This window comes from Ambystoma mexicanum, chromosome 13 (genome assembly GCF_040938575.1).
Source record: "Ambystoma mexicanum isolate Mex_15411 chromosome 13, UKY_AmexF1_1, whole genome shotgun sequence".
In the NCBI taxonomy this organism is placed as follows: domain Eukaryota; kingdom Metazoa; phylum Chordata; class Amphibia; order Caudata; family Ambystomatidae; genus Ambystoma; species Ambystoma mexicanum.
In genome coordinates, this window is record NC_090938.1 from 126,311,148 (window position 1) to 126,323,540 (window position 12,393).

The following is a 12,393-nucleotide window of genomic DNA, read 5'->3' on the forward strand; positions in this document are numbered from 1 at the left end:
GTTGACACTTCATCAATTTCCTGGTTAATGTTGGAGATTGATTTTGCTAGCTCTTCAATTGTAAGCAAGATGAGGTCCAGGGAACATTTATTTAATATTTGTTCCCACCGCTTTACAAATTCACAATTTTCTTTACAAAGTGTGGGTCTCGGGGAGGCAGAGCCTCTTGCCAAGGATGCAATCAGACCCACGGCATACAAATAGGACCAAACATTTTTGTATGGTGCTACAAAAAGTGCCAGTCCCATCCCAAAGGATGGAATAATCCACAAGTATGGAGAAAAGGGGGCGGACGTAGGAGTTCTTAAGACAGTGGGGCCGCTATAAAGCAGGAGGGCCTGAAATCCAATGGCCTTTGGAAAGGGCAGACTGTTGTAAAATCAAAATCCAGAAATAGGACACAGGTTTGTGTCACTTCCGTTACTCCGTCCGGTGTCAGGATAACCTGAGCCTGAACAATATTCCAACGAAAGCCAATGAACTTCAGATCCTGGGAGGCTGTCAAGGATGACTTTGCCAGACTCATCGACAGACCCAATTTGAAGGGGAGATTCATCAACATCTGAAGGTAATGTAATGCACGTGGTCTTGTATAGCACCCTTCTATCACTATTAGTAGCATTGCTGCATGTTGCTTTGTAATAAAAAAAAAGGGGGTGGGGGACATTAGCGGGACTGTGGGAGAGGCAGATGGGAAACCTGTTGTGTTGATGGGTGCGGGTTGGAGGTTCCAGTTTGCCAATCTGCATTCTATGGGAATAATCCAAGATCTAGTAGATTACATCACTTTGGGTCTGGTTAGCTATTGATGTGGGAGAGAATGATTAGGCTAAAGAGGATAGGTTACTTGTGATTCGGTTAGTGTTTATCTGCTAATGGCTAGGCCCGCAGCGGCTGTCTGAGAGAGTCCGGGGGAAGTTGCTTAGGAAATCTAAGCAGTTAGTTGGGGGACGGTTGGCGTAAGCCTTACAAGGCCAAACAACCTGCAACCCTGTACTCTTACCCCAGGCCATTTACAGACAGGTCCAATTTCTCTGGCTCACAATTGTCATCTGTCAATTCCCACTCTTGCTCCTGTTTTCACTGTTGCTTGGTTGTTGGCAGATGAGGGAAAGGGGCAGTCTTTAAACTCCAGATAGTACCATGAACTACCTGCTAAGGGTTATGGAAGGCAAGATCTTTTGGTTCATAGGAAGGGCTAAATGAAATGTGAGAGCCACAGTCTACAATTTCACGTTTCACAGTATGTCCGTTAGCAGGCTGTGAGATCTCTGGAACACAATATTTAAGAGCAGAGAGGGGGAAAAGGTAGAAGGGACAAATCTACTTTGGCTTGTGAGAATTCGGAACGTGAAAGTGCAGCAAGAAAGAGGGAAGAGGGGGTGAGTGCTGGGGAGTCCGAGCTCGTAGGTGAGCCACAGATGAAGTGCTAGGAATGTTGAGTGCTACACGGACTAGGGCAGCAGGCGGTGCAAGTGCGAACCTCCAGGGCGGAGGGTACACAGATGAACAAGAGGGTCTTGAGCTCCATCCTCAAATGCAAAAGCGAGGAGGGGAGTTTGATATTGATGGGAAGTAGGGTCCAGAGTCTATGGGCATAGACTGAGAAGCACAGTCTTCTGGTTCTTTCCTTCCTGCACCAGCAGAGTTCAAGTCTACATATGTCATTTCTTCTGATAATTCGTAGGCTTCTGAAGATGCATAGTTTCTCAGTGAGGTAGCCTGGGGACTTTAGAGTGACAGCTTTGTAGATGATGCTGCAGGATTTGAAAAAAAGGGCTTACAGCCGGAGCCCCCGTTATGCTTCTCAGAGTCCCTGCCGGCATCCTCCGGTTACTCCTTCAGCCTCACCAGTGACTTCATGGATCTTCCGCTCCTGGATTCTTCATCTCCATGAGGGCTTTGTCCGCCAAGAGGCTTTACCCCCATTTGGCTATCATCTGGGGAGGGCTGGACGGGCGACCTATGCCCACACAGTCTCCAGGCTGGCATCCCACAGGGATAGGCCTTAACTCTTCACCTCCAAGAACACCCATCAGACACGTACCTGAAGACTCCTGAACAAAGTACCTTACAAGGTGAGCCAAGTGTGACTTCTGATCCTCATCGTTTGCACAGCCAGTCCAGTATTTGATGAGTCTCACTGCAACATAGAGGACAAACCTTGGAGTGCCAGGGTAGTTGCCAGAAGGCCTTCCAAAAGGGGATTGGCAACATCCACGTGGGATAGAAGCAGGGATGGGACACCTAATCTTATGTTGTGTTCTGGGATGAAGGGCTTCATTTTCCGCAAGAGAGAAAGTCGGTACCAAGTGGTCTGTGACGTCCTTGCTATGTGCGGTTTGAAGTAGAAGGGTCTGTCGAACCCAAGGGACTTGGCGCAGGTGGCCAGCTGGGGTACGAAGCCTTCAAAGGTCATAGCAGAGAACTAGGCCTGGATGTCAGGGTGTTCAGTGTTGTTGATCAGCAGTAGGAATTCAGTCCTGGATGGTTTGAGTTTCAGGTAAGCACTTGAAATCCATGACTGGATCAAAGAAAAGCAGGCTTTGAGTCTGTGGCTGTCTTCGATTGAGGAAAACTTGAGGTAGATAGGTTTGTCATCTGCGTATTGTTGGATGTGGATGTTGTTTGGCGCCAGGAGGGTCCCAAACAGTTCCATGTAAACATTGAAGCTCACGAGGGAGAGAATGGATTCTTGCCGGACTCCACAGGTGATGGGTAGGGTTAGTTATCTAGCAGACTGGTGGCGATTAGCAAGGTATGATTTGAACCAGCTGCGGACAAACCTGCTGATCCCCATGCAGCGATGTAGATTGTCGTTGTGTCTGGAGGTTTACTGTGTCGAATGCTGGTAAGCGGTCAAGGAGAACAAGGAGGCAAGGGTGACCATCAACGAGGATTTTAAGGGCATTGTCAATCATCTTGATGGTAGTGGTTTCTGTGCTGTATTTGTGTCTGAAGCCAGAGTGGCAGGGCTCATGGAGGTTGTTGGCTTCGATGTGTTGCGTGGCTACTGCTTTCTCAAGGATCTTACATAAGAAGCATGGAGTAGTAGTCACTGAAGTCATCAGGGTACTGTGAGAAACAAAAGGGTGTCTTCCTTGCTAGTAGCCAGGGATATATATATATATATATATATATATATATCTCTCTCTCTCTCTCCAGACCCTGGGGGTGGACCAGTGCAGGAGGATCACCTGGGTGGGGGATCTTCGGGCTGTGGACGTGAGACAACCGATGGTGAGACACGGTATACCCTGCTTTCTCGTGCCCATAACCCATCCTATTTTATAGGATTCTCCAACGTTCCAACTCCCCCACCCTTTTTACACAACCACTGGGCCAAGGAAGAGGAGGACTGAGAGTAAAGAGGCTAACACTTGCATATCCCATTGGACATGTCCCATTACTAAGATGAGGCAAAGGCAGGCACTTGACCTTAATCACATACATCTGATACCCATTAGCTCCCCACAAGGATAAAAGGCGGAACATGGAGACACACTCCGAGTACGGTGAAACATGAGAAGGAGCAGATCTTCCGGGGGGGAAGGCCAACCCACTGGAGAAGGATGAACGATCGAGGGACAAGAGCGAGGGGTAGGGAAACCCTGAAGATCCCTGCAGGAGGTTGTTGCCTCCGGGAAACCGTGAAGGATACATGGAGAAGCCAAATCCCAGACAAGAAGAAGCCTTCATTGTGTTTCAAGGATGCCAGCGACCCTCCCGGGTGAACGGCAGAGTTGGGGAGGCGAGGCCAAGCTTGTGATATCAACCTTGACTCGTGAATCAAAGCTGCAGAGAACAGAAAGGAATGCACACAACTGGTGAGTTAACGAAAGACATGAAAGGCCGGTTTGTGTCAAGGAAACATTGAAGCCGCAACAGTATCTCCGAATGGAAGTTGCACATATGCTGATATGATCTGATATAATATGATAGTTTATTTATAACGCGCTTAATACCCAGAGGCTTCTAAGCACGGACCGGGGATTGAACCTGTGTTGCTCCATGTCGTCTTGCTTCCAAGGCGAGCATGTTGCCCCTGAGTTATCCTCCCGAGACAAATATGGCATTTATAACACGCCTATACACAAGTGTTTTCAAGGCGCAACGAGGCAAGGGAGGGGGAGCAGAGGGAAGACAGAGACAACGATCTTACTAGGCCAGGTGACATTGAGATCACGCAAGTGCAGGGGAGGGGGGAAAGGGGAAAAGTGCAGGGAGGAGCGCGAGGGGGCAGTGCAGTGCATAGGATAAACGGTAAAATAAATAAAGATAAAGATAAAAGTGCGGCCAGCTGGTGGCAAGGGCAAGTGCAGACATCATGATGAGACGCGAAAGAAAGCAAACCTGTATTGAACTTTAAAGTCAGCTGTAACTGTGAAGCCAGTTATACAGAGTAGCGGAGTGGTCCGGCAAAAGGAAACAGCCCACTTGAAAGTCTGCGCAAAATGTTTAATGTTTTGTTATAAAGCAACAAAGTGAACAAACTCTGAAATATACGATGGTCAAGATTAACCCAGACGAAAGGGGTAGTTAAAGGGTGATTACTTTGAGAGAAAGATTTCTTTGAACTTTTCTGATTCTGTTATGGAACTACCAAGACCAAGAGACAATGGGGCAAATACCATAAGGGAGAGCTGAAGTGAAAGTCGAAGTGGGTCTATGGCAAAAGCCTTGCACATTCGAAAGTCTTCGACATCAGTGAAAGGTCCAAGCCCGACTGAGGGAGACCTGGAACATGAAATAAGTTAAGGGAAGGGAGCCCCTAACGAATGTGAATAAAGCTTGGGGAAGGGAGACCGTGCAAGTACTGTGATTGTAAGGTCCGAGCCCGGCTGATGGAGATCTACGTTGAATCAGGTACTTTTGTTGAAAGGTATGAGCCCAACCTACGTGAATTTGTTGAATCGTGAAAGACTTGGTGATCTTAAGTCACTTCAACGTGGAAGGTCAAGAAGGGCTCGACCCACTTTTTGAACTGTCTTTTTTTGATAACCTGAGCCAAAGTGCGTCATCCTGTCTACAGGGGCCACCTTACTGGGTGCTGTCCAATGTGGGGAGGAGACTGACTCAGCCATCTTGATCCTTTATACACTGACTTTCCTTTGCATACATATTCCCCTTTACACACTTTTTGTATAAGAGATCAGGAAGGCATTACGTTTTTTAGTATAAGCCATTTTGATTTGACATAGGCCGACTAGGACTGCTTTCTTTATTTGATGGTAGCGACTACTCCCATCATAGCTATAGGGTAAAGTAGGAGTTTTTCCAAACCCCAAGAATTTAATAAAGGTTTTGAAATGTGTAGCTCTTGTGTCAGTGTCATACTTGTGAAACCATGCCTCCCTTACAGTACAGAGTTGGTTTCTTGAGAAGAAGAAGGGTCGAGGCCAAGGTTCCTTGCGTCAGGGAGCTGTTGATGATTGACAAGTAAGGGATGAGTGCTTCAGTTGCAAGGGTCTTGAGTAGGGAGGCAGGAAGGAAGTCTGCATACAATGTGGCCTTGAGGGATGCTATGGTGTGAGATCTTCTATACGAAGTGTCTTGAAAGTTGCCCAGGTAGTTGTGGTTTTGTGCCATGGGATGTGTAGTGTGCTGTCAGTTGTGGCATTGGTGTCTATGTGCGGATCGATCATGCTGATCTTGTTGATGAAGGAGTTGTCAGTGGATTATAGTCACATGTGTGCAGTCCGTCATCCAGTGGTTTGTCTGAAGTATTACAATTTATTTTTGAAATATTAATTTTGGCCTTGACCGGGCATTTGAGCAATTAGAAACTATGCACAAGTTTCATCAGATAACCACAATGCTACTTGCAGTCGCCACCCTGCGTAAATTGCCCCCTCAATGTTTAGTTTCGAGAAAAGGAGAGAAGCCACCGCCTTTGCAAGCAGGCCCAAATAATACCAGCCAGTTAAATAGCGACCAAAAAAAAAAAATAATGCAATTACCATTTGAAGAAAAATACACTTTTTCAAATGGTCAAGAGCACTTTGTAAACAGATCCAGCAATCTGATGTTTTTGTTTAGATATAGGCTTTTTACATAAAAAGCAATTTTAACACAGGTTTCATTTCATCAAATGCACGACCCAGCAGACACTAAGAATATTGTGAGAAGACAACTTGCCCGTTCAAGGAATAGAGGAAAAAAAAGAAATGTAGTGATTTCTACTCTTCAGTGTACCAAGAACAGTACCTTACTAAATTAGCATTACATGACTGCAAGTTATCAACATTTGAAGAAGACAAGGATAACACTTTTAAAAACAAGAAATGAATAATTAAATAACTGTGTTGAGAAATTGTTACATGAATTGTTACTATGCTAAGAAGTATAAACAGCCATGTTCATATAAATGAAATATCTCCACTGTTTTACAAAAGAAAATGTTCTCATAATACAGTTAATTTCTATTTCTAAATGCAAAAGCGGTTACATTAACTTCCACAACACGGTTGTAAGATTGGCTGGCTTGTAGTTACAAGATGCGTCCCAGCTTTATTGTTTCTGTATTAAATCATCTACATTTTGCATCACCTGAAGCTTTCGTCTTCCTGGCTTTAATTAAAAAGGGTTGTTGGTGCTGTGGATACCGGCTATCCAATTGCATTTGATACTTGAGAATACATCCCATCTAGTCCAACTGCCTTAGCCACATCTTACAAGATCCAGATGGACTATTTTGTACCTTTGCTAACATTCACCATTGCTCTATTTAAACTGCTAAAGCTCATTTGGGTGCTGTGCATATTGAACAAAATGATCGATTCAAAACTTTACCTTTTGCTAGGTCTACTAGTTAGTTTCCACAACATGCTTCATCAATGCTTTTATCTCCTAGCTTAGCACATTTTCAATGTTGCCCTCAAACTGTGCATTCAATCGCCTGACCAGCTCCTGTCTCCAATCCTCATTGCAAATATACATTTTCTGATTGGCATTACGTCTGACACCTAAAGTATGATGACAATGCAGCCTACTTAACGTAGGAAATGAACATTCCACACTCAAAGCTATATTTTAGTTCTCACCTAGTCCACCTGTGACAATATGAGCCATCTTTGCCAAATTGACTTACCAGAACCACAGGACATTTGTATGTGCCAATACTGATCCGCAGCCCCTAAACTTTTATCACCATTTGTGAAATGTTGTTGTTGGATGCTCACCTGCACAATGGGATCTGTGTAACAGTCAGTATGGGTACAGAGGAATGTCCCTCCACCATGTCCCCTTCATTTTTCAGCTTTTGTTTCACATTTACTTTGCTCTTTTTCAAAGATCCTTTTTTGGCACCTTTAGCACCCTCCTCGTCCTCTTCTTCCTTCTTAATATCCCCATCGTCAACTTCCACTTTCACCATTGCAGGCGCTTCTACACAAGCTGCTACCATTGCCTCTGTCACCATGTCCTCCTCTCCTTCACTAGGTACTTCCTTCTTTATTGTACCTGGTGGGGAGTGAGCATCGCAGAAGGCTGTCTTGCGCACAGTGAAAGTGGTACCATTAATGCCAGTTTCCCTCATGGGCTCAATCTTCATGAAAAGTCCAGCCCGCTGGGCACATGTCACATGGAATGCAGTATAACAATTCACCTTATGGCACTGAATAGAAGCACCCGTGCCTTTTTGCTTGCAGATATAGCATGTCAACTTCCATCGGGCAGGTGGAATGTTATCAATGCCTTCAACAGGTTCCAGGAACACAGTATTGGCAAAACAAACCTCTGGGATCCAGATAGCACATATTACATGTGCCCAGTGACCATCGCTAGTCTGTTTGAAGGCTCCACCTTTGTTGGGGCATAAAATGCAGTCAACAGGACGGGATGGTGACTGCAGACAGCACCTACAGAGCCACTGTCCCTCTGGAATGTAGGGAACCCCATAGCATTCCTGGTGCACAGCCAAATTGCAGATATCACAGAAGAGGATGACATTGCTGTTGTGGCATTCATCATCCAGACAGACACAGCAGCAGGCATCTTCATCAATTGGGGACTGCTGGCTACCATTGTTACGACTTACCAAGAAGGACTCCTTTTCTATCCTGTCCAAAAGCATCTCAAAAAGATCAGGGGAGACTGTGGTATAGCCATCGTCATGCCGCCTCTCATTGATCATCTCCAGCCAAGCCAGGTCTTCCTCGTCCATGTCATACTCCACTTCTGCATCTTGCTCGTCAGTTGGTTTCTCAATGTAGCGGTAATATGCTGCTGGTAGAGGAGGTGCCTCCGAGGGGCAGGTGGCATCAATAACCCGGAAACTAGGCTGAGGTAACTGATAGGAGGTGCCAGGAAGATGCTTGGAACATGTTTCTTTCTTCTTACCCTTGGAAGGAGTTTTTTTGGACTTTGAAGGGAAAAGGGGCTGCTCACTGTTTTCTTTGTTGCTGTTGCATTCTGTGATATCCTGAGCAGTCAGTTCATCCTCTGTGATAATCTTTAGAGGGTCATAAATGCTAATACGATGTAATCGTCCATCAATATCAACCTCTACAATCCTCTGCGCCTGGGCATAAGTCAAGGTTTCCCGCGTGGGTGAACATTTCAGGCTGTAAGGGGAGGGCGAACGCCTCCCCTCCGGGTTGTGTTTGGATTTTTTCCTGGGTTTCCTCATGGCCCCAAATGCAAGAGCCTGTAAACAACGGTAGAAAAAAAAATTGTTATGAGGGGAAAATGAATACTTCATAAAAAGGACAAAAGAGATTTTTTCAGAAGTATAGGACTTGATTTTTAATGTCAGAATGGGGCTATGGCATACATTATACATTCCAGACATGTTTCAAGTGGGAATGAAAACACATCAACAATCGCCAGCACATTATCACAGGGTACAAAGCATGCCCCCCAGAGTCTCTGTAGGTCATTATCTAGGGATCAGAGGACAAGCATATATAAACAGAAGACAATGACCATTCCTTGAAATGAACAAGTTACTTACCAACTGTAACGTTCTTTCGATTGGATGTTGCTCCCACGTATTCCTCATCTTAGATATATCCTTACCGGGGCGTGGCTAACTTGCCATGTAACAGGACGTGCCTGAGAGAGCTGCTCCAGGGATCCGACAGCGATCCATAATAACATGCATTGAAAATGGACAACCTACTCTAAGAATGGAAGCACGGGCGTGTGAATAGATGCCCTGCCACTACTTGAAAGACTGGGCTAATCGTGTGAGCAGCAGAAGCGAAATTGACACCAAAGCTTTCAGCAGCCCTGAAACAAAGTATCCAAAATGGCGGATAACAAAGGACGAGCGGCCGCGAATGCAGGATCAGCGGAATAGACCTGGCGCGAAGCGAACAAGGATACATTGTCCCCGGGAGGTCGCGTGGATCTCTGCTTATGGAACGGTGAGCGGCGACTGGCGGCAAGGTCGCATGCTACCGTGAGGGGCTCAGAGGAGCGGGTGGGCCCAGGTTGCGAGCGCGGTGGCCGCACACAGTGAATGTTGGGGACCGGTATCTGGAGCCTGAGCAGCCCCCCCGGCTACATGAGACTATCGTGCGAGCGGCTCCCTGCCGCCCGCGTGTGAAAATACATTGGAGGCACGGGTGCCGCATAACAAGAGCAGAGGAGTGGCAGATGTCCCGTGCAACAAACAGCTGCCAGGCGCAATGCAGACATACAATGGAGGTCCCATGTATGCGCGTCAGGCGCTCCATGAATACATGAGGGCACCCGTGTGAGCAAGACTGCGGTGTTAAGGCTTGCTGAGTCCAATGATTCTTTGGGTGTTAGACTGAATGGAATAGAGGAGCTGCATGGCTTGCTGGACATTTTTTCTGCACGGTAGGCAAAATTAAATGCTTACATCATTGAAACGAAGTACTGCCATCACGCAAGGCATCCGTGCGTGCAAGACTGAGGCACAGAGGCTTGCTGCCTCCAATGATCAGCAGTAGTTAATCCGAACTGAGACAGGGACCGGCGCTGCTTGCCAGGCACTTCTCCCACACGGCAGGCAAGATCGAAAAACAGCTGAAATGAAGCGCTGCCAGCAAACAAGTGGGGGCACAACGGCACGAGCCATACAACGAATCGCACCTTGCTCCGTGCACCCAACACTAAATATTGGATTGACTTGGGCGAGGAGGAGCACGTACTGAATAACAGCTGGGTGAAGGAGCTGTTCAACCGGAGTGAAGCCCTGAAGGAATGCCGTGGGTCCCTTGGGCCCGTGGCTGCAACCACCCGTAGAGCGCTGCCAAGCGGACCACGGCCGCTACATATAACCGCTGTGGGGCGAGTCGTGCGGTGCGAGATCCAGAGGAGCTGCACAGTGTAGTTCACATTGAGTGAAATTCCAGAAAATACGAGTGGCGCTCCAAAAGCAGAACTGATGAAAGAAATACGGGATTTTGCAGTGGAAGCAACGTAGGAACCGCGCTGAGGGAGGGAAACTAGCGAGGACCACTGGAGATACCCTTGCCTAGAAGTATGTATGGGACCTGGGATCTGAGGCTAAATATGGACTGTGGCAGCTATCAGCTATGGAGGGTGTCCATTGAGCACCTATTATAAATGGAACTATACCATCGTGCTCATAAAATAAAAGTGCCGGAGGCCGAGGGAAAGAGAAGGCCTTCCCGCTCTGTCTGAGGCATATGGCTGCGTGGCATTTACGCCACACGATCCCTGAGGCACCAAGTAAAGGCTTATGGCCCCGAAGAGTGCAAGGGCTGCGCATCAAGAGCCGGTATTGGAAAGCACAAGGTACGAAACTGCGCTAGGTGGCAGATGGGCAATTGAAAACGTGGGAGGACATAACCCACTTGAGTACATAGCTCAACGCACACAAATCCACACGGGGCACCCTAAGACAACAGCCAGGGCCTGTAGTGACTCGCTGACATCACGGCAAAACAGAGTGATAGAACTGCTACGCCACGGACAGCGCGGCTTGGGACACTTAATCCAGATCACAAGATGGCAGGGAGAGTGATCAAAGGCAAAAGCAAACAACCCACGATGGATGCGTTTGCTAAGACACAGCAATCTCCAACGATGTCGACGCACACGGGCGCAAGTGTGCCCACGGAAAGCTCCCTGGGGACTGAAAACCACCAGACATTGACGGCCATAACGGAATTAAGAGACTCTTGGGGGATAGCAATGGCGGATCTAAGGACCTCCTTGGAGGCTAAAATAGACGCGGTGGGGATAGAAGTCATCCTGCTGCGACAAGATGTCGGGGCGCTGGCAGACAGAACGAGCAGCTTGGAAAGTGCGGTCAAAACTAACACGACCACCAGCACTGATAATGCAAAGGAAGTCCACATACTAAAGCAGCAAGTGGCTAGCCTGGAGAATCGCGCAGAGGAGGCCGAAGGAAGAGCGAGAGGGAATAACATTTGTGTGGTTGGTCTGCTAGAAGGAGAAGGCCAGGACCCTACAAACTATGTGGGGAATAAGATTCTGCAGGAAACAGGGGCTGACAAACTCTCACAAGGATTCACAGTGGAGCAAGCGCATAGAGCCCTCATGAGGAAACCAAAGCCTGGAGCCCCTCCCCGCGCAATAATTGCCAAGATATTGAACTATAAAGATAGCGAGAAGATTTTGGAGTACTTCAGAAAAGGGGGAACGATTGAAAGAGCCTCGGCTACTATTACAGCTTATCCTGATTATACAATGCTGGTGCAGAGACAGCAGTATAGCTATGTAGCGGTGAAGAGGAGGCTGCGCACGGCTGGCATCAAATATATGCTTCTGTACCCTGCAAAATTGAAAGTGTTGTACAAAAGTAGAATGTTCTTCTTTGACAACCCAGAGGAAGCTGCTACATGGCTGGACCTACAGGGCTGCCTGGAACAAGATGCGGAGCTGGCCCAAGGAGAGCAAGATAAGTGACTAAGACACTTTATGCATACTGGTATATCACACTGCGAGGTATTCCCAGTAGAGACTTGATAAAGACATTGGTAGATATGTAGAGAAGGGTAGTGTTGAAGCCAGGTTAGGATATCCCTGATTCTGCTGATGTGTAATGGACTGGAATATAGAGTATTGAATATATGAGCAAATTGCACAGTAGTATGTGGCTGAATTGCAGCAAATAGGAGCGGCAAAACACAGGCACCTTCCCCCCCAAGTGGCAGTAGAAGTAGCAGGATATCCATTAGGGCGACCTCACCCTGCTGAGCTTCGAGTACAGGCTATTGCCAGAAAGAGCAAGATGCGGGGGTGCCTGAGATCCAGGGATGGAGCTGGGCAACAGTTGGGGGGGGGGGTAAAGTTGGGGAAGGGAAGGGAGGTGGGAGGGAGGGAGAGGGGAAGGGGTGTTTGTAGTTAAGGGAAGTTTGAATCGGGGAACTAGCCTATATAGACTGAGATGGAAGAGGAATCTGGACTGCACCCATGGGAGGGGGAGAGGAA

General features: G+C 47.3%; 1 protein-coding gene across 4 annotated transcripts in view; it reads right to left on the bottom strand.

Moving 5' to 3' along the window:
* The window catches only part of BRPF3 (bromodomain and PHD finger containing 3), a 795,874-nt gene that overhangs the window by 735,584 nt on the left and 47,897 nt on the right, over positions 1-12,393 (bottom strand). For all 4 annotated transcript variants that reach the window (XM_069633430.1, XM_069633427.1, XM_069633428.1 and 1 more), the window contains one exon: positions 7,182-8,647. In XM_069633430.1, coding sequence (XP_069489531.1) covers positions 7,182-8,647 — 1,466 coding nt within the window. The remainder of the gene's footprint in view (positions 1-7,181; positions 8,648-12,393) is intronic.